At 41.9% G+C, this 23,073-nt stretch overlaps 1 protein-coding gene across 2 annotated transcripts in view; it reads right to left on the minus strand.

Annotated features, from left to right (window-relative positions):
* Positions 1–13,487: 13,487 nt before the first annotated feature.
* CMYA5 (cardiomyopathy associated 5) overlaps positions 13,488–23,073 on the minus strand; it is a 101,321-nt gene continuing 91,735 nt past the window's right edge. For both annotated transcript variants that reach the window (XM_006081277.3, XM_023750426.1), the window contains exons 10-13: positions 21,458–21,591; positions 20,123–20,222; positions 17,720–17,893; positions 13,488–14,259 (exon numbers count right to left, since the gene is read on the minus strand). In XM_006081277.3, the coding sequence (XP_006081339.1) occupies positions 14,013–14,259; positions 17,720–17,893; positions 20,123–20,222; positions 21,458–21,591 (655 nt within the window). In that variant the 3' untranslated portion in view covers positions 13,488–14,012. The remainder of the gene's footprint in view (positions 14,260–17,719; positions 17,894–20,122; positions 20,223–21,457; positions 21,592–23,073) is intronic.

A 23,073-nucleotide genomic window follows, 5' to 3' on the forward strand; every position in this document is an offset into this window, starting at 1 on the left:
AACCTAGGTTCAATTACTGGGGACAAAACTAGAGTAAGTGGTTTTGTATATTTAGGAAGGATGTGGGAAACCAAAGTGTGTGTGCAGTAATGATAATGATATTAGTAGTGATAATGATAATAGCAATAGGGGAAGAAAGGTAACTATTTATTGTGCCTACTCATATGCCAAGTATATATATTTCTCAGGCAAAGAAAACACATTAGAATGAAAGCAATGGGGCAAAAAAAAACCCACTAAAATAATTATTATCAAGTTTCAGGATAGGAAGAAAACAAAAAAAATCCAGACTTCTCAATTTAGAGAGACAAAAGCTATATGAGGTTTTGATTAATTTTGTAAAACTCTAAAAATTTTTGCTAGGCTTCATATTAAAATATGATTAGAGGAGTTTACTTTAAAACATAAAATAATTAAGTAACATAAAAATACATATAAAGTAAAATAATGTAATTATAATAGTGTGGTATTGGCATCAAGACAGACATATAGATCAATGGAACATAATAGAGAATTCACACATAATTGGCCCATTGATTTTCAACAAAGGTGCCAGGGCATTTTAATGAGGAAAGGATAATATTTTCAACAAATGGTGCTAAAACACCTGGTTGGTTCTACATGAAAAAATGAATCTCACACCATATACAAAAATTAACTTGGAATGGATTACAGACTTAAATATAAGAATTCAAACTACAAAAGTTCTAGAAGAATACATAGGAGATGATCTGAAATAAATTTTATTTTTAAAATATTAAATATTTCATGCAAAGATTTGCAATTTATGTATAAAGTATAAAGAATAAAACAACAATTGGAGCCCCTATAAACTCCTTCCCAATCACATTCTCTTCCCTCTTGTCTAGATTTTATTGTTATCCTGAATTTGTGTTTATTGTTATCTTAAATTTGTATTTATCATTCCTTTGCTTTTCTTCATGGCATTACTAGATATGTATATATCTCTAAAAATATGCTATTTCATTTTTTGGGTTTTTTAATATTATGTAAATGACATAATTTCTGCAATATTCTTACACAAAAAAAAAAGAGCCTGAATCTAATCATAAAGAGACATCAAGGAAACTCAAATTTTGAGGTATAGTCTACAAAATAATCTGCCTATAATTTTCTAGAGGGTCAAGGTTATGAAAGTAAACTGAGGAATTTTTCCAGATTGATGAAGACTAGAGACATAACTAAATGCAATGTATAATTCAGAACTGTATACTTTTGCTATAAAGACATTATTGGGACAATTAATGAAACTTGAATGGGGGCCTGAGAATTAGCTAATAGTAATTTATCAACATTAATTTCCTGATGTGGTGATTGTACTGTAACTATACAGCAGAATGATCTTGGATCACTTCCAAGCAAAAGTTTTAAGAACTGACTGGTGGTTCCCTGAGCTCCTCCTCTGCAGGAGATAGCAATGTTCCCATTAGAGCCTGTTGCAGCAGCTGGTCCCAGAGCAAAAACAAGACGAGACAGAGCCACAGCCAACCCACAATGGACATACAGCAAGAGCAAGAAATAAACATTTGGTTTGTAAGTTATGGAGCTGATGGGGTTTAGTTATTGAAGCACTAACCTGACTAAAGAAATAGGGAAAATTTTTCAACCAACTTTAAATGAAATCAACTAGCTCTAGCCTGCATTTCTGACATCAATAGCAGTAGAACTGGATCAAGAGGGTGGGTGTCTTCTGTGTAATGAGAAGATGCTTTGACCTGACTAAGTCTTGGTCCCTTCCTGGGCAAGTGACTCTAGGCCCTCAGTCCAGCCAGGCCACAATCTAGACGGGTAATTGCTATGCCACCACCAGCACCACACCCAGGAGATGAGCACCACCTATGAAAATGTCCTGCTGGAGGAAAGGGTAGAAGAGGGGAGCACTTAAGCATTTGTGGCAGAAGAGACATTGCAGTGCTTTGTGAAACAAGTGATCTTCCATAAATGGGGCTAGATCAACTTTTTTTCTGTCAGGGAAAAAATGCATTTGAATTCTACCTCATACCATACACACAAAATCAATTATATTACTTCATATATATAAATTATATGTGTATCTATACACCACATACATAAAACCTAAATGTGAAAGCTAATGTAAAATAATAAAACTTTTAAAAAGAAACATACGAAAATATCTCTATGACTGTAGGATAGGCAAAGCTTTGAGTACAAAAACAACCATAAAAAAATAAATTCAATTTTACTAAATAAAAAACTTCCGTTTATCAAAAATACCATTAAGAGAGTGAAAAATTAAGGTACAGATTAAGCAGTGATGTTTGCAAAATATATATCCAACAAATGACTAATATTCAGAATATATTTTTAAAAATCCTACCAAAAGAAAAAGTAGAGAGAAAGGGAGTGAAAGAGAACAAACACAATAGAAAAATGGGCAAAATATTTAAACAGAAACTTAAAAAGCATATATCCAAATGTCCTATAAATATATACAAAGGTGTTCAACTTCTATAACATCAGGGAAATGCAAATTTAAACCACAATGTGGTATCATTATATATCTATCAGAATGGTTGGAGTGAAATAGACAAATAATACCAAGTGGTAGCAAGTATATAAAGCAACTAAAACTCAGATAGTGCTGGTTGGAGTAGAAACTGGAACTTACTTTGGCAGTATGTACTGAAGCTGAATATACACATGCCATGATCCAACATATTCACTAAAAGATATGTACAAGAACATTCATAGCAGTACTTTTTGTAAAGCCCCCAAACTAGAAACAACTCAAATGTCCATCAGTAGCAGAATGAATAAATAAATTGCAATATCTTCATAAATTATACAACTGTAAAGAGAATGAGCAAATAATGCTACGTACAATATAGCATAGATACATCTCACAAATATGTCGGGTAGAAGAAGCCAGAAACAAAGGGAAAAAAGTCACTGAGTGATTCATTCATATAAAGTTCAAAAAACAGGCAAAACTAATCAATACTTTCAGATACTGGTTAGTCACTTAAGGATGTGGGAGTGGCTGGGAGTTACTGTGATGTTCTTTTTCTGGATATACACATGTTACATGACTGCACATATATCAGCTTTTAAACAATTCACAATGTTGCAAACTTGTTATGTACTTTTCTGAATATACCTCATACTTCAAAAGAAAGCTATCTTGATGGCTTAAAAGGATAGAGGTCTATCTAACAAAGCAACAAAAAGTTCAGAGTAGGCAAGAGAGAACCAGAATGGTGTCTCAACAATGTCATTGAGATTCCAAGCTCCTATCTTCATGGTCTTTCAGGCTCAGCATGTGAATTTCATTCTCCAGGTTGCAAGATGTCACTTCTAGGCATTGCATTGGCTTTAGGGGAGGGCAGAAGGCCAAAGACCCAAAGCCAAAGTACATACCAACTGAGTCTAAGTCTGCAGAACTGTGGATACTTTCTATTTTAGTCATCACAATTTTCTATAGTTTAAAATTTCCACAATGATAAGTATTAATGTGATTTTTAAAAGAAACTGCTTATTGGGTGAGGGGGGGTGAGAAAAATCATGTTTAGATGTTCAACTACAAGTTCTATGGGGGTAATTCACAGGGTTTCCTGTTGGGCTGAATAACTGCAGAATCCCTTCTATGCCTATAATAGCCCTAAACTTATTCTTGGGAGAGTGCAGAACAATGTACTGCTCCCTGATTCTCATACAAAACCCTATGTGGGGGCCCTAAGTGCTATTCTCTGGGAGCAGAGGTGTTCCTGACCTGAAATGACTTGGGGAAATGGCAGCGTCCCACACAGCCAGGGTTTGGTGTGTAGGTGTCTGCCGCTGCTGTTCAACACTCAAATACATATTTTATCTATTTTCTGGAGCTCTGCAGGGTAGAACTTAGCTCAGAATAATTAAGGAGAAATGCAAATCAAGGAATAAGCCTGGTTATAGTTTAATTCACTGAAAGAAGACAAAAGTAAACAGCAGTATAAATTATATTTCAACAGAGTTGATTTCCTGAAAGATATCAACATTTTTCTTTAAAAAAATGACATTTGAAATGGCCTGTGTTTCGGACAAGTGTATTCTCTCTTTCTGAATGATAATTTTGACCCTGAGGCTGCAATCCTTCACTTACCTTTAGTCATTCCTCCCAGAGAAAACTCGGTGACCAGCAAACAAACTCAGTGGGAGCTTCTGCTTGAAGGACCTGAACATTTTTCTCCCTCTGACTTACAATCCAGGAACCATTTGGAGATGACCCTCAAATTTTCCAGTGAAGAGAAGTAGGGAGTTGATGCATAGTCATCCTGAATTGTGAGAAGGTAAACTGTATTAAAGAGCCAAATGCTATATGATTTTCAGACTTCACTTTCAACAGTATTTACTGCCTACTTTGTATATGGGCCTAAGCTAAAACCTGGGGTATTCAGAGAAAATCTCTCCCACCACAGGAGCCTTGCTCAGTCACACCCTAGAGCAGGGGTGGGCAAACTTTTTGACTCGAGGGCCACAATGGGTTCTTAAACTGGACCGGAGGGCCGGAACAAAAGCATGGATGGAGTGTTTGTGTGAACTAATATAAATTCAAAGTAAATATCATTACATAAAAGGGTACGGTCTTTTTTCTTTTTAGTTTTATTCATTTCTAACGGGCCGTATCCGGCCCGAGGGCCATAGTTTGCCCACGGCACCCTAGAGTCACCCCCATAGCCACTGTCCCCCTTGCCCCAGCTATACTGAACTTTGAGACCTTCTAGGCATCAGGCTATATCTCACCCACTCACCTTTATTCTTTTTTTTTTTTTATAGAATCTTGCCCAGAGGACACTATTATGCCCCAACTCCTTGGCTGAGAATCACTAGTTCCTGTATATTTTACTAAGCTTCACTTATTGTAGTTTATATTTCAAAAAGAACACTCGGCTGGCGCCATTTTGGGGCTCAGCCCACCTGGTTTTCCAGATGACTTAATAAATTCATAATTCTTTACCAAAAAAAAAAAGAACACTCTCCCTCTTGTTTTTCAAATACGAAACATAATAATGTTACATGTTCTTTTTCAAAGTACATATGCCCCACCCCCAAATCAAGGCCTGCTTTAGGGTGGGCTCAAATCTTTACTATTGAACCGTGTGGTCATTGCAAAGCCATGATTAAGGGCCTGCCCCCGACATCTAAGCCTAGAGAGAATCGAAGAGACCAAGATGAACTAGCTATGGTTTGATCCCAATTTATACAAGGATTTCACACAAGAGTGTGAGTGCAGGAATTGGTATTACTATATCCAAGCACCTCTGGCTTTGTTTAGACTCTAGACTTAGGCCTGTGCCCTTGTGGTAGATCTCTTGCAAAGGTTTTCCTATCTCACAGCTTTACACTCAGCTCCAGTGCACAAATATTTGAGCACTGACAATCTCACAGCCATGCACTCCCTATGTGCAGTGACTCAGGGTTAAGACAGCCTGACTACTACTGCTCTAGCCAAGTGATGACTGACCAACGGCTGAGCACAAATTAGAAGTGGAAAAATGCCTCAGGCAGTTCTAAACAAGGGTTTCCACAACAGGCCTCCTCGTCCTCAGTAGTCACACCAACTCCAAACTCCCAAAATTCCCCACAGCCTCAAGCAACCATGTTTCCGGGACTTGGCTTGCACCACCTGCAATAAGCACTCAAGATAAACAGGATGGGCCACACTCAGAGGAGCTCTATTTCTGGGGAGGACTGGCTACATTGTTAGGGATAGGACTAGCTGGTAAAAGGATAACCAGGTGACAGGTACACTATCCCAAGGATAAACTTGACTCTACTGGCATGTTTTAACCATTGAGCCCATTAGAACTATGGACAATAAAAGTGTGACAAACCTCAAGAGAGCAAATGATTTTGCTCTCTGCTATCATGTCCACAGAGTAACTTCTCCGAGGTCATATCCTATATAATAAAAGCCTAATTTGCTAAGTGTCTGGTCATCCATTCAACCAATCAACGCGTAATATGCTAATGATATGTTAATGCCATTCAACCCCTCGCTATGACATGCATTGACCACCAGAGGGCAGATAGTTGACCGGTTGGCCAGTTGCTATAACGTGCACTGACCACCAGGGGACAGACGCTTTGACTGGTATGTTAGCTTGCTGCTGGGGTCCAGCGGATCGGGACTGAGTGAGACGGGCCAGACACACCCTGGAGTCCTCCCATGGTTCCTCCCTAGCTGGCCAACCTCCCGAGTTCCTCCTCGGCCCAATCATGCACCCGTGGGGTCCCTCGGCCTGGTCTGCGCCATCTCACAATCTGAGCTGAGGGACCCACCCCCTGAGTGCACGAATTTCGTGCACGGGGCCTCTAGTGTTAGATAAGTACCGGCACAGGAAGACTCATTCTTTATGCTCCATGACCTTGCTTTTCCCGACTCCCTCATGCCAACAGCTGAAGGGGGAGAGGGGTTGGCCGCTGACCATCGCAAGGTTTCTATATATCACATTTTTAGGCTGTATCAGGTCTCACCTGTGGCTTGGGGAGCTCACAGAAAGACAAGGTTGCACACCTCAGAGTTTTTCTTTTGGCCGCTAACAACTGGTCACATTGCACATTTCAAGGTTACAGAGCTCCATGGCACAAACACGGGGCGGAGCAGACAATTCTCTGCTCAGAGCTGGACAATAAGGCCAGAGCCAAGTGTTCCCGAAGCGGACAACCTCCGGAAGGCAACCCCTGGAAGCAGGCGCCCAGAGACTCCAGGAAACTCTTCACTCTCAGGCCTTCAGGGCTGTCCATATAGGGGTCTCCTTCTCGGGCACCGAGAAGCCTCCCTTTTCTGGACGCAGGGAGAGGAGGTGCGGGTCAAAGGCTAAGCTGGGCGAGCGGGGAGGCGAAGGGGAGGGCGGTTCCTTCGGACCCCAGCAGAGGTAGACTGGAAAGCGAAGGGTTCAAGACCGGAAAGGCCGTTTTCTGGGGTGTGGCTGGGGGGCTGCTCCCCTTCCCTTCTCTCGCCATGGAGAACGAATCGCATGCCTCTGACAGTGAAGATGGCGAGGAGGGAAGACTGAAGTTGGGTCTGGGACGGGTCTCGTCCCAGCGGAAGCCCCTCCTAACCCGATCCCCCGCTGCTGGCGAAGGCCGCTGGGGCCCTCGGGCCGCGTTCACGCTCCAGCTGTTCTCCGTGCGCCTGGCAGAGGCGTCAAAGCTGAACACGGTGCGGGCGGCGCCCGGGGCCTGACCGGAGAGGCGGGGGACGGGGTGCGGCCGAGCCGGAGTCCGCTGCGGGCGTCGTGGAGGGACGGACGCCAGGTCCGCGCAGGTCCCGTCGCTGAGCAGGCCGTGCTCATGCCTGCGGCGCAGGTGGCACGGCCCGCACCACGCGTGCCTGGGAGAGACGGCGGCGGAGCGCTGGGCAGCCTCGGCGCTCCGCGGTGTGTGTCGGGGTGGGGGGGGGGGGGGAGGTAGAGGAAGCTCTGCCCCTAGTTCGGGGCTTGGCGTGCGCCTGCGCGGCCGGCCGTGGCGGGGACGCCGAGCCGCTCCTACGGCGCAGAGCGCGCGTCCGGGCCGTGGCCCCGGAGTGAGTCCTCGCTTCTAAGCCTACGCAGGACGCCCCGACCCTGCCACGACCCCCCAGTAACAACCGGCTCCCCCTCTCTCCCCCTGTCCCTCCCAGGCCCCTCCATGTGACCAACTTCTGTGCAGCCGTCAGGGTTCAGTGCAGGTGGTTCTACTGAGAAGACCACCTCGGTCCTCCCAAGTTCCCCTGCCCGCACGTTCATTTAGAACTGCCTTCCCCGACTTACCCTAAAGGGTTCAAGGAGACAGAAATAAAAGGGCACTTACGACTCTATCTCAGGAGTCTATTATTCGACATGCTAGTGACATGAAACTAACATTTATCATCATTTGGTCGCCCCAAACAGATATGTTCTCCCTCCTTTGGAACCCCATGATTCTTCTGTCCAATATGCCGCATTGCGGTACCTGTGGGCCTGCCCTGGCCTTCTTGGAGGTAGGGAGTATGTCTTACTCATCTTGTTTCTTAGCAAGAATTGGTGTCCTGACGTGGTAAACATTAAATTAAAATAAATTTAAATTAAATATAGTTAAATATAATGACATTGCCTTGACTCTAAATAAAACTGGGCGCCAAGTTTGGCCCATGAAGAAGTTTCTATTCAGTCTTCCCAGCTGGGTTTATAAAAACTGATTCAAGTTCATAGTTAATACGGAAACAATACACACTTTCCCATGACAAACCCAAGAAAAACTCTAGGCCAAATAGTAAAATTGGTACCTTTAAAACCAAAGCATTTTTATAGAAATGAAAACTTGGAAGTCAATTGAATATCAATAATGGACTGGCTTAGGAGTTTAAGATCATCTTTCCAGTGGACAACAATTGGGCATTAAAATAGTGATATGAATCTATAGTTGATGTGAGAAGATGTTCAAGACACAGATTTAAGTGATGAAAGCAGAGTTTATTTGCATTTTTAAAGTGTGTGTGTGTGTGTGTGTCTGTCCAAAGAAATAAATGGGTGGATATACACCAATGTTAATTAACATTGCTTGTCTCTGAGTGGTGAAATTAAAAATCATTTTTCTTTTCTTCTAACTACTTTTCTTGAATGTTTGTAATGAATAAAAACAGGAAAATATTAAACTTTCATTGGAATTACAGTGGTCATGGATAACTAAATGCTTTTGTGAGAACACTGTGGTATTCGGAGGGCTACACTAAGCTCTTTCATTGTAACCAGTCTCTGCATTATAGCTGAATTAATAACAGCTAACGTGTTTGCTATCATTATATGTCACTCTGTTAAGAACTTTACATTTTTTAAAAATATATTTTATTGATTTTTTTACAGAGAGGAAGAGAGAGGAATAGAGAGTTAGAAACATCAATGAGAGAGAAACATCGATCAGCTGCCTCCTGCACACCCCCGACTGGGGATGTGCCCACAACCAAGGTACATGCCCTTGACCAGAATCAAACCCGGGACCCTTGAGTCCGCAGGCTGATGCTCTATCCACTGAGCCAAACTGGTTAGGGCAAGAACTTTACATTTTTTAATTCTTTCATTTATGTGTTAGAACAACCCCTTTCTGCTTTATTTTCCCTTATAGTACATATCACTTTCTGGTACTAAACTATTTACATATTTATCTCCTTTACTGCATGTTGTTCCTCTCACTAGAATGTGAACTTCCTGAGGCAGTGATGTTTGTTTCAATCACTGCTGGACTCCTAGTACCTACAGCAGTGCTTGGCAACTTATTAGTACTCGAATGAATGAGTGAATAAATGAATGAACAAATGAACAACCTTACAACATAATGACTAGCATTATTCCTACCTTACAATAAGGACTTTAAAAGAGGCTAAGCAATTTGCCCAGTCACACAGCTACGAAGGAGCAGAGCCATATTTCAACCCAGATCCACATGATTACAGGATCTGTGTTCTGAATCACTCTCATCAATCACAACAAATCCTTGAATGAGTGTCCTCCTCCTCCCACATGCAGTCAATCCATAGAGGAGATAGTGAGATGTCACATAAGGAATGGCTTGCTTTTATTAAATTAGTAAGATGATCACATAATAGATTATGTTCTATCATCTGCAATAGTCATCATAGCAGGTATGATATTTTCAGATAAAAAGTAGGAGGAACAGCTCTAGCCAGTTTGGCTCAGTGCATAGAGCTTCAGCTCACGGAATGAAGGGTCCTGGGTTTGATTCTGGTCAAGGGCACGTACCTCCGGTTGCAGGCTCAATCCCTGGTCCTGGTCGGGGCATGTGTGGGAGGCAACCAACCGATATTTCTCTCTCTGTCTCTCCCCCTCCCTTCTACTCTCTCTAAAACTCAATGGAAAAGTATCCTCGGGTGAGGATTAACAACTACAAAAACAAGTAGGAGGCACAGGGCCTAGACATCTAATCAAGTATTCACTCAATGAAGAAGAAAACTATAGCCTAAGAAGTAGTCTTAAAGCATTTTTAAAAATGTGAATACAAGAAGCTGGGCTGAACAGATAAGAATCCACAAAGGACAAGGATTTCTCTGGGAAGCCCAGTTCTGATTGAGGAGAAAGTACTTAGAGCAGCAAACCCAAATATTTGGGCCCATGGCTGGCCAGGGCAGCTTAATAATGCTGGTCAGTGAGAGCATCCACATAACTTGCCTTGATCACCAATCTTTTGACTGTTATGAGACTTCCTGTGTGACAATATGTCAATTCACCTGAGCATGTGGGATTTAAGAGGTAAATAGCCACAGGTCGTGTGTGCAGCCCAAGGTGGACCATGGTGGGTACCTGCAGGTGTTGGAGCTCAGGGGCCTAAAGAGAGTATCCTCTGACTACAGATATGTGTTCTCCAGCCCCTTTGGCAATTTCATTTTTCACTATAAATTAAGCAATTGTCATACTAAACTTAATTACCGAGATTTTTGTGGGCTTGATTAATGTGGCTGAGTCCCTGTGGACCTGACAACATTTGGGAGCTCTGATGTTCAAGTTTCTCGATCTTCAATGGGAAAACTAGCTCTGAATTGTAATGATAATTCTACTTCCTCCAACCCCCCAAGACACACACACTCACAAACACATATAGTCACACATATGAAATATACACAACATACAGTTGCACACACTCACACACACAATATATACACATCTATGAGGCCCTGTTTGGCCAGCCAGCTTGCCTGGATGACATCAATAGCTCATCTTCCCTGCAACTGCAAAATCATGCCATTGAAAATGTATGATATTTCACCATCTTTGGTGGTGGCCAACTTTTCATCAAAGGCAAGCAGACACAGTTCAGCACAGAGTCGGTCCAGCTATAAGAGCAGTTTCCTCCCACATTCTGCATGAGGTTGGCCATTATAGGGAGTCAGCAGGGGCTGTTCCCTTGGAGCAGGAATTGAGCAGAGTTACAGAGCTGAGAAGGAAACAAAGAATGACTTTTCTTCTCTCCCACCTACACTAGGTCCTTTCTCTGCAGAAGCTAAGAGCTGGTACAGCCCAACCCAGGGGGGCTTTATGGAACATCCTGTTTAATGTTGAAAAACAATACCAAACACATGAAGAGCCAATTATTTGAGACTGCCCTTAAATCTACTCTTTATTTCTGTTACTTCTTGTTAACTCACCCAGAATATATCCTAAAGTCCTTACTTAGCCTTCAAGGCCATGTGAACTGATCCCCAGCTACTCTCTATTTTCATAGCATTCTCTCCCTCCTGTTTATTTCACTCCAGCCCTGCTACCTCCTCACTGGTCCTTTAACCCACCCCCATGCTGCTGCCTCGGGACCTCTACACTTGCTGTCCCTTCCGCATGGAATACTCTTTCCCCACAGATATCCACATGGCCTGCTCCCTCATCTCATTTAGGTCTTTATTCAAATATCACCTTATCAGAGCTACTTTCCGTCAGACCTAAAATATACAGCAGCCCCTACCTCCTATTATTCCTTATTGTCTTACCCTCATTTGTTTTCCTTCCTAGTTCTTACTCCCCACTTACATGTTATATATGTGTTTATTGTCTGTCTTCTTCCACCAGAATATAAGCTCTTTGAAAGCAGGGGTTTTGTCTGATTTGATGACTGCCATTTCCCCAGGGCCTAGAATAGTGCCCAGCCCACAGTAAGTACTCAATAAATATGTATTGAATAAATGAATTGTGTTTCTTCTTCCCCATTTTTCTTTTTCCTACTTATTTTACCCCCTCTTTCAGAAGTTATAAAATCCTCAAACAACATGCTGACTCCAGTAGAAGTGCCTGGCACACAGTAAAGTCCAACAGGAAGTCTGGGCAGCCCAGCACAAAGTCTGGGGGCTCTAGATTGGTTGAGAAATGAGCTGGTTCTACAGAAACCCACCAAAGGGGAGACACTAGTGGGATTCTAAGGCCATTCTAAAGGGAGAGGAATTGATTTAGTAGGCCTTTAAATTCTACAAAGAGAAGCCTAAGCCTGGGCAGGCTGGAAGAAGCAGAGATAGAATGCTCTACTGCTATTATGAAAGAAGTCTGTATTGGTAAGAGAGATTTTTATATGTTGAGGTTTTCTAGTTCCCCTGCCTGGTTTTGAAAGAACAATGTTTGAAGAGATGCCAGAAACTTACAGAATAAAGGAGAACAGAGAGGTTAGTCTATTCAATGTGGCAGGAAGACCAGGCTGAAGAAAAGATCAGAAGGGACTCCCGGCAATGGTGGATATTTCACATTCAGCTTTATTTTGTTTCAGGTTGTATGAAGAAATTTCCCTCATTAACCTCAGATTTTCAGTCTTGTGTTAGCACTGCCTTAAGAAATCAAAGGAGCACTGTTTGTGTTTTGGGATGATGGAGACCAAATGGGCCTAAGGAAGCATGAAGAGGTAAGTAGTGGTGAGGTAGCCAGAGGTGATGGAGGAGAACTCAGAAGCAGGAAGTCAGAGATGTTAACCAGGAGAATGTAACCATCTACAGAAATTCTTGGAAATGTGGGCTAAAAAAAAACACCACATTTTTTTTGCAATTAGTATTTGGATATTAAAGGAAAAGGGACTCTGAAATAATGAAGGATTTATGGACTTTGGGGTTACCCTGCATCACAGAATCCAGATTTGAACCTCAGTGGTTATCTAGTTTTCTAACTTTATTTAACCATAGAAACATTTTCAGCAAATTAATTATTATGGCCCTAACCGGTTTGGCTCAGTGGACGGAGCGTCAGCCTACGGACTCAAGGGTCCCAGGTTCGATTCCCGTCAAGGGCATGTACCAGTAGGGAGTGTGCAGGAGGCAGCTGATCGGTGTTTCTCATCGATGTCTCTAGCCCTCTCCCTTCCTCTCTGTAAAAAATCAATAAAATATATTTTTTAAAAAATAATTATTATTAAGAACCCAATGTGTAAAATGGATCTGAATTTATGCCCACCTAGCTTTCCCATTGGATCCCACATGGGCCCTTAGGCACCTCTGTGGAATCCCAATACCCCAGTAGCACAACTTTGCACACATTTTAGGAAGATTTTGAGAGATTTCAATGTAATATCTAAAAATGACCTAGCACTTTTTTCTAGTAAAAGGAGATTCCTGGCTTCGGGTAGTTGACTGTAACACTGAGCTGAAAGTGTTTAGGTTTTAAAACATACCACATGTGTAAAATTCTCACGTGAAAATTAGTAGTAGTATGACCCATTAAAGCAGTGGTTCTCAACCTTCCTAATGCCGCGACCCCTTAATACAGTTCCTCATGTGGTGACCCCCGATTTCATTGTTACAAATTGAACATAATTAAAGCATAGTGATTAGTCACAAAAACAATATGTAATTACATATGTGTTTTCCGATGGTCTTAGGTGACCCCTGTGAAAGGGTCATTCGACCCCCAAAGGGGTCTCGACCCACAGGTTGAGAACCGCTGTACTAAAGTGTGATGGCTATTTACCCTGCAGTTTGTCCCGGTCCAGAGAAGCCAGCTGGTAAGTTACTGACAATAAACTCACATAACCTGTTTTGTTTTATAGACTCTAACCATTTATTTAACAAAATGGAAATTTCTAATATTCAGCATTTTTCTACATTTAAAATTTCAGGGAAAAGAGACCCATGTTCTACAGCATATATTATTACAAAAGAGTTCATTATCAACTTGGAAGGGTTAAAACCCTTTCTCTCATGAGTAGGATTCATCATCCTTTAGTGAAGTGAGGCAACATTTCTCTTGTGGAAAAAGTCCGTGTTTCTTGTCGGAGGAGAGGGATTACCAGCACAGTCTTCCGAGGATTTCTTTTATCAGTAAGACAGGTGGAAGTCCACTTCTCTGCTTTGGTTCCCAGGTCAGGTACAAATCCCTTCAAAGCAGGGAAGAACTCGGGTTTTCTTGGTGGTTTTGCTCACGTGATGATCCCTGTGCAGGTAGCTATCATTAGTGCAAATGTGTGGGAGACACTTTGAATAATGGATAGCACCCACGGGAAAGCAATGGGCCCCCAACAGAGTTTGAATTCTTGTTCTTTCAAACTCTGAAAGCCAGTGATCACTTGTGCCTCGCAGAATCCGGCGGCTCTATCCCCAGGTGCAAAGTACATTTTCCAGGTTTCTCCAGGGCAAAGGCAGGGTGCACACCCTCATTAAACCTGTGCCTAATGATGAAGAGCAACTGTCCACTTTCGGCGTTTATGAATAGAAGCCGCTGATGGTTGTAGTCCAGCAGAATGCCCACCCTGGCAGGACGCTCAGTCACATGGACGTCGCTCACAATGCCACTATAGAAAAATGTGTATCTGAAATGAAACGGGATGGAAAATTAAAAACTTCAGAAATCCTGATGGACCAAGATAAAGAAAATCACTTGGAGGTCACCAATGTTTCAGTTATTAACCTCAATTCACAACAATGAGTTGCAATAACATTGTCCCAAGTACTTTAAACAGATCCCTCCTAGATGCTAAAATGCATAGCTCATCCCAACAGATGAGCATTTTTAATAATTTTGTTCCTTCTACATTAGGAAGCAGTCCCAGAATAACCAACATGTGCCTCCCTTGTGATTTTTCTCAACATTCTAATTCTCTCCCAGCTGCCCACATGTTTTAACTACCACATTCACGGTGTGTCATTCTTTTGAATAAAACTCCTTTGAGGCTGACATGTATTTTTAAAAGTACTTCCGGCTTGCCTTCCATAAAATGTATTAATTTTACAGTTTAAGGATTTATAATAACTTACATAAGGGCCTTTATGAAGTTTAAGAAATATTTTATTATTTTTGCCCAGCTTTAGCCTTTGTATAAGCTCCCATCATTCCAAACCAACTTTCTTTTTGACTTAGCAATGATTTTGTGGTCTTGCAGCTAAAGGGAATGCCTTTGGTTTATCTTTTCAATTGAAATAAATTTAATTCAATAAGTATTCACTTGGGCATATCTGTGTGCCCAGCATTGGGCACACTGTCCTTGACCACCAGGATCCCATTCTCTACTGAACTGGAAGGAAAAAATGATGATGACTTAAACACTGGCTAGAGCTGAGACTCCAGCTCAGAGGACAGACTGTAAAGTGTTTACTAAACACATCTAACGGACCTTTTTTTGCTGTGAGAGGAAAGGTTCAAGGCCAGGTTGGGAAGGAGAAATTGCTGAACAGAAGAAGCTAAATTCCTCTGTGCAAAAAAAGGTAACACAAATTTGAAGGTTTTGCCTGCTGGTCTTAGAAATGGAAGGTGGAGACCTGAAAGTAAGGGAAAGAAGAAGTAAGAGATGGAAAGGAAGAAGAGAGAAGAGGAATAGTTCTGTGGATATGGTAGGTCTGAGGGGTGGGAGCAACACCAGGGCAGACTCAGCCCCCAGAATCCGAGTAAGTGACTCTGATGTGGGTATGACAGAAAAGGCTAAGGACCTTTAAAATCTTGTGATGTCTCTTAAAGGCCCAGAAGCTTGAGTGCAGGTATACTTAGGGAATGGCAAGTTGGCAACTTCACTGCAGAATAAAGCTCATGTGAAAGGGCAAAGGTTCATGGGAATGGGAAGATAAGCAAGACTTTATGATGATAAAGAAACATAGTGCAGAAAAGGGTTGCAAGCGCCAATGATGGGGACCAGCAGTGTAGGCTGGGGCTCTTACAGAAGGCTTGGGGAGCATAAGGACTCATACTCAGCCAAAAAAAAAATGGTCAGGCTGGATAGGTGGAAAGGAGGGAGAAGACCCAAGCAGTGGGGGCAGCAGAAGCAATGATGAGGTGGCAGAATATGCCTGTATGTCATGGAAAACATTACTATTGGCCTGACAGGTTTGGAGGGGACATGTGAATGACTTTGAGGATATTTCATGGATCAGTAAGCCAGGAGCCAGGAACTAGACCTGCCCTGTTCAATACAGTTACCACTAGCCACATGTGGCCACTTAAAATTAATTAAAATTAAATAAAATTCCAAGTCCTACTAACCATATTTCAAGTGTTCAGTAGCCACATGTGACACTATTTTTCTATTTTTGCAGAATGTTCTATTGCACAGCGCTGGTCTAAAGGGTTCTGAATGCCCAAATAAGCCATATCCCTACCCTTGAATGGAAGGTCCCTGGAGTCCAGCCCAGGTCAGTCCCTCCCCACCATGAAGGCCAAGGATGTAAAGACATTCCTTGAAGACTTGGCTCCACCAGTTCTACAGGGCCTGGAATATGCCCTGCCCCACTTCTGTCTCCATTGCTTCCTAAGCACATCAGTTTCTTCTTCAACTTGAACTCTGGCCTAAAACCAAGCCTGTCTGCTGGGGGCATGACTCCTTGTCCAGTTACTGCCTGTTCCTCCTTGGAACATAATACAATTCTGTTTTCTAGAGTCTAGAAATTTGTTATTAGAGGCTAGTCAAAGGGACTTTTCGTAAAATCAATATCTAGTTTCAGCTCTAAATCTGATTATAAACTCCAGGTTTGAGTGATGTTTAACTCTGGGAAGGGGCTAGGTCCTTAAGCATTGCACGATGCTGAATATCAATTAATCATAATTGCCCTGACTTGGTGAACTGTAACTTTAAATAGCTCTTGGAGATGGTGTCCTTATGAACCATGTCAGAGAATCAAACTATCAAGTAGGACGCAGGGAGAAATGTGCAAAATCCCAATCTGTGGGCCTTTCTCTAGAAACTTGCAAGCACTGAAGGCTTTCTTTTTAAAGCACTACATTTGAATAATATCCCACATTGTATGATAATTTGCAATTTCAAAGCTCTTCCCTGTACCTGATTTAATGTGATCCTCACAACCCCAAAAAGTAGCAGACCAGGCATTGTTGTCCCCTGGCAATACACATGAGGCATATGCTCAGAGGGTTAAGCAACTTCTGGTAAGTAGCCAATAGGAGGACAGAACCAGGACTAAAATCAGTCTCTGGTTCCCAGTCCATTGCTCCTTTATTAGACCATCCTGTGAGCATATTCGGATCATAAAATGGCTGCCCTTAACTCTCTGAGATGAACACTGGTTAATGGCTTTTTCACTTTAACCATCTAAACAATACTAATAATCTAGACCAGGGGTCAGCAAACTTTTTCTGTAGTGGGTCAGAGAGTAAATATCTTCAGGGGCTATTCAGTCTCTGTTGCGACTAACTCTGCCATTTAGCACAAAAACAGCCACAGACAATATGTAAACAATGAGCATGACTGTGTGCCAATAAAAGTTTATTCACATAAACAGTGGGTCATATTTGGGCTGTGGGCTATAGTTTGCTAATGCTTGATATAGACCATGTGGGAAGGGTACTGGGGATCCACTTCTTTCTCACTCCTGTTGACTCCTCTCTGTGGAGGGAGCCTTTTAACTTTGCCCTGTGGATTCTCCCTACCCTGGGGTGAGTTTAGGAAGAAAAACTGTCCACGCATGGCTGGTGCAATAGTCGCTTCCTATTCCCTGTCTCTTAATTAGGAGCTTTCCTGGGAGACACACATCCTTCTCTGCTTCTCCAGGGACCAACTCTTCCTTGCAGGGCGAGGAAGCTGGCCTGGCCAAGGCTATGAGTGGATGTGTCTGTCTCTCAGGTATGAACTACATTCTCTAAAATTGGCTTCCTCAGTAATAAGAATAATAGTTTAATCTCCATATCCTTGACTCTCTTGTTTTCTTTCTTAGTTGGTTCAGAACTTGGGAAGGGGACTGGGATGGCATTATTAGGCCCTCAGAGTTCTCTAACTAGAAAGCAATTCATGACATTTTGATGAAGAGGGGAGGGGCTGGGCTGCAGCTTACCTCTGTGGCTCAGAGCAGTGCATGTACCATGAGGTCTCCCCTTGTCCCAGTGCACCGGCCTGCACAGCCGAGCTGGAGCAGATGCCAAGTCGATAAGCTGGGCAGTCTGTGACTGTGGTTTCCCAGTAATGCTGGCCACAGGCAGGCAGCTCCTCACCCAGCACTGATGGGATTCTGTAGGCAAAGTTGATTAGGATTTGCCAGCCTTCATCTCAGAGACATCAACATTCACACATTCACACCCAGTTTAAGCAGGACTCTATCCTTGGGAACTGCTGGAATTTGACTAGACTTCCATTGTTCATTGTGCCCCCAACCTTGACCTGATTGCCACAGAATTCCCTACCCGTGGTCGGCAAACCGCGGCTTGAGAGCCACATGCGGCTCTTTGGCCCCTTGAATGTGGCTCTTCCACAAAATACCACGTGCGGGCGCGCATGTACAGTGCGATTGAAACTTCGTGGCCCGTGAGCAGAAGTCGGTATTTTGTGGAAGAGCCACACTGAAGGGGCCAAAGAGCCGCATGTGGCTCGCGAGCCGCAGTTTGCCGACCACTGTGGCCTAAACTCTCAATATGCATTTGACGTATTCCACTGCCACATACAACTTGCATGTACTATACATTTTACCTCTGGAAGAAGCTGGGAACCAAACAATAACTAGAATAATGCAGGACAAAAAGAAATGGCACAATCTGCTTTTAAAGAAATTGAGACTATACAAGGGAGGCAGGTAGGATGTTCCAAGAGAGCATTACTTGCAAATTTTTCTTACAAAACTTGCAAAAAAAGTTTCCAAAACCTTTTTTTAACAATGAGTTCCAGTGTCTACTGACTTAACTGGGCACAGAGACCAATGAGGTGCTGATCTTGAACAGCAAGACGGCTGGTGAGGCCAGAGCAGAACGGAGTATGGAAATTGAGACTCTGGCCTCTTTGGATTTGTAGTAGGTGTGCCTGAGAGGTTGTTGAAAGGTCTCTTCTTATTTCACCTTAGCTATTTTTATAAGAGGCAAGGGAAATGAACCAAAGCACTTTTGGTAACCTTGTTTGCATGATTGCTCAATTCTGCTTTAAAATGGCTGAGACAGCAAGGAAGCGTTTTTAATTTAAGCGGCGTTAAGTCAGCACCTCTCCCGCTCCCCTTTAATAGATGAGAACATGATTAATACAAGGGAATGTGTTTCACTTTCTCATGTCTTTACCCAACTTCATTTCAGAGAGGTGCTCTCTGGAGCAAGCTTGCCTGCCTGATAACTATGAGATCATTTTTAGATTAATAATAAATAAGTAAAATTCTATAAAATGTATTACAGTTATCAGCAGTTATTATGTATGAACTCTTACCAACCAGCTTATTTCTTTTATTTTTTATTTTTTGAGAAACTATACAAAAAAAAAAAAAGACAGAAAAGCCCAATCTATTCTTAAAATATTTTATTTTTTGAGTTCACTCATTTGTATGTATTTAGCATCTCTTGTGTTTCTGGGCACCGTGCTAGATTCTGGGGATTCAAAGATGCAGAATATAAGGCAGCTGCTTGAGGATTAGTCAAGATCAAGTAGCTGACAAGCGACTCCACACATGTTCAGACCCTTTCACGGGTCAAATCAAAGGGTGCCAGGGCCAAGAGAAAGCGTGGGCATTTCCAGGAGCAGGTAACGCCTGAGCTGGGCCAGAGACAGGTGAATAGCAACCTGACAGGAAAGCAGTGCAAGTCCCTGTTGGTCAACTCAGTGCTTTATTGTGAGCGCTGGCTGACAGCCCACACCAGCGCCGACAGCAGCCTGTGTTTCACAAGGGTTACAGTTCTCAAAAGCCTTTCATGTATATTCTTCCATTTGACCATTTTGACCTTAAAATAACCATGAAAGATTGCAGGCAAATTGCAGAGCAGTCTCCCGATTGAGCCCTCAGCTTTTGGCGCTTCGTTACTTTGATGCTTCTTTTTGTGGGTGATACGGGTGTTGGGGGGGGGGGGGCAAGAAAGTCTGAAAAGTCCTGCATGTAACCAGAGCTAGAAACTCAACAAAATGTCATTCTCCTCTATTCCTTTCCCAGTGGATGGATGTAAAATCTGGCTTGCTATTGAAAATAATAGAAGAATTAACCTGGATTCTTTTTCACTAAACCAGAGGTAATTCCATAAAACAGCCTATGTTTTAAACAAACCATCTGTGCTTATATTTCCAACAAAAATATTGACACTTGCTCTAAGTTATGAACTCTCTCTGTCACCTTCCCTCTAGTAATGAACCATAACCACACTGTATGGGTGTGCACACATTTCTATTCGATACCACACACACCCAGGCATATTCATGAAACCAAAAATATGCACAATGAAGTGACACACCCTCAGAACACTCTAATGCAGAGGCATCTGGTACTTCTTCTACTTACTCTGTCAGCCGTCTTCTCTCCGCGAAGCTGATCACTGTCCCATTTGAGGAAATTTGCAGAGCAGGATGAGCTGTTTCTCTCAACAAGCGAAATCGGGTTCCTATTGCAGTTAAGAAAATATGATTACTAGTATAACATTGCCACAATGTCAAGTGCAGTGTCTAGGCCAAGTCCCTTATTTCAGACCTTGGTCTCCCTTTCTCCAGATATCAAAATACCCCAGTGTCTTTGGGCCCACAGTGAAATTTCATAAGGCATTAGTGGATGCCAGTGGCTGGCTACTTCTACTAGTGTGCTTCCTGTGCTAGAACTTGCTGTGCTATGCAAAGTGTGCTCCTTGAATCTTCATCCCCTGGAAATGAGTTAGAAATGCAGAATCCTAGGCCTCACCCCAGACCTACTGAATCAGAATCTGCATTGTAACAAGATCCTCATGAGAGATGTGTCCACATTAAAGTTTGAAAACGCACTGGTGTAACCTAAAGGAGTGGTTCTAAGAGTGAAAGGTATAGGCACCTTATTGGGACAATAGGGAATTTAATTTCTGGGCAGGCAGCCCTCGTGTCTTCTCTTTATAAATATTAGGCAGATATTTATAAATATATTTATATCACAAATGAGGCATATATGCAAGTTTTTGCTGACTCAGCATATCACTTAATGTGCCACACTCAATCTTGTGCCATCTTGGGTCTAGAATAAAATAATAAAATGATTGCCTTTCCATTCCTCAGTTCTTTTCACAATGATTGAGAACAGACAAACATTTCTGTTGACATCATTTGGGTATTTTCTACAAAATGTCATTGAACAGTTTTATCACCTCCTTGAGTTATTCATTCACTCAACAAACATTAATTGGCACAAACAACATGGAAGGCACAAACAAACAGAGGAATATGGCTGGAAGCTTGTTCATAGAGTTCACAATGCAATAAAATAAGACTATCCCCATCCCACACACTCAAAACATACCCACAAACTGTAACATGCTGTGAGGCAAACAAGAATCATCTGGGGAGATTGAACCCACACGTCAGAGCCTGTCTTCAAATAACCAGATCAGGATCTCCAGGAGTGGGGCTTATGCATCAGTATTTTTTAAGCACCCTGAGAGACTGCTAATTGCTAGCCAAGGTTGAGACCCTCTGAACCAGAAAAATAAAAGAAACATTTCGACCCTTGATCAATCTTGGGTTCTCATGCCAAAAACCTTGCCCTGCCAGCAGGTTGGGGTCTTTAAGAAGTTGCCTTCAAGGATGTCTCCTCTGGGTGGTGGAAGGGAAGGTATGAGAATGCTTGGAAATATGCCACTGTGTGCAAAGGAGAAAGTACCTCTGGTGGAAATGAGGGCAGCTTCACTCTGTTCACTTGTTCCAAACGTATTGATGGCTCTCACGTAGAAAAAGTAATTATCATTGGGCTGGAGGTTAACCTTCAACTGGAGTCCTTTAATTCCAGAGTAAGATCTAAGTACAAAGGGAGAATAATAATTTTAAATATAATTCCATTGCTAAACAACTCATCATATTTCAATCCTATAGTGAATGAACATCTTTTATTAACAACAAATAACTTATTTTTTCTCTTTTAATGACCACTGGTATTAGCAAGCAAGATTATATAAGATGGTTATTATTCACTAAGATTACTTTATCAAATCATTTGTACCTTTGTAACTTTTGTCCAACAGATGGCTTTCAAAATGCTCTTTGGAATAAAACCAGACAAACTTTTAAAAAAATTTTCAGAAAAGTGACTATCTGTTAATGAATCTCTAATATATTATTTTCTTTATCAATTTTTGGTTCAGAGGGCACTTTTGGATGAAAATTATGTTAAAACCATCTACAATACAAAGGACCCTAATCATCTCATTCACAGATCTGGAATTGTAGAAAACTTAAGGTGAGTGATGATTTTGTACATGGCCATCATGCTAAAGTTATAGAAACTGAGATCTCTAAAGAAGACAATATATATATTTTTAAATTTATCTTTATTGTTGAAAGTATTACAAATGTCCCCTTTGTGTATTTTATTTTTCCATTGGCCCCGTCCCCACCCCTCCCAGGCCTTCACCACACTATGAAGACAATATCTTTTAAGGCAAGCTTAATCCTAGCAAGAAGAGAATTCTAATTGTCACGTAAAATCCCCCAAACTGCAATTCCTAAATCTCTCATCTACATGAAAAGAAAGTGATGGTAGTGGTATCTGATTGGCAGCAAGCTTGGCAAGTACACTGTAACAGCCCAACCATTTAAATAATAATGGACTTGCTGGACTTGAAGATGGAGCTCTCTGAAGTTGCCAAGTTAGCTAAAATAGTTTTGTGCCTTTTTTCCATTCTCTTTAATCTGCTCCATATCATGGCCTAGAGCATTTATAAATAAAGCACACAAGTGCTCTTCCTTCTGGAGTGGTGAAGGTGGGGGTTGGGGGTTGGGACAGGCTGGGAGAGGACAATGGGGGGAAAAGGGGACATATGTAATACTTTCAACAATAAAGAATTTTTTAAAAAAAGAAAACTACAATATAATAGTTTTCATGTTCATTCTCAGAAGGATGGGTTTGTTTTTAATCTGTTTGCTTGCTTTGTTTGTTTTTATATTACTTTCTGTTTGTTTTGTTATTATTGAGCATACCACAAAAGGTTTAGAATCAAAGAGTGGCCACTCTTCATCCACAGATAGATTTTTTTTTCAGGTTATTTCTACCTCTGTTGATTTATTTCACTTCTCACTACCTACCTTAGAGAATAATATGAAAAACCAGGAAAAATGAAAAGTATTATCGACTCAGAAAACAAATGAATTTAGAAATTTTTAAAAGCATAAAATCTCTATAGAATAACAACCCCTCAACCACCACCATTTCTAAAAGCACAAAAACTCCATTATGTTCCTCAGAAGGAAGGGGACGGGGGGGGGGGGGGGGGGGGGGGGGGG

Source organism: Myotis lucifugus, unplaced genomic scaffold (genome assembly GCF_000147115.1).
Source record: "Myotis lucifugus unplaced genomic scaffold, Myoluc2.0 scaffold_0, whole genome shotgun sequence".
In the NCBI taxonomy this organism is placed as follows: domain Eukaryota; kingdom Metazoa; phylum Chordata; class Mammalia; order Chiroptera; family Vespertilionidae; genus Myotis; species Myotis lucifugus.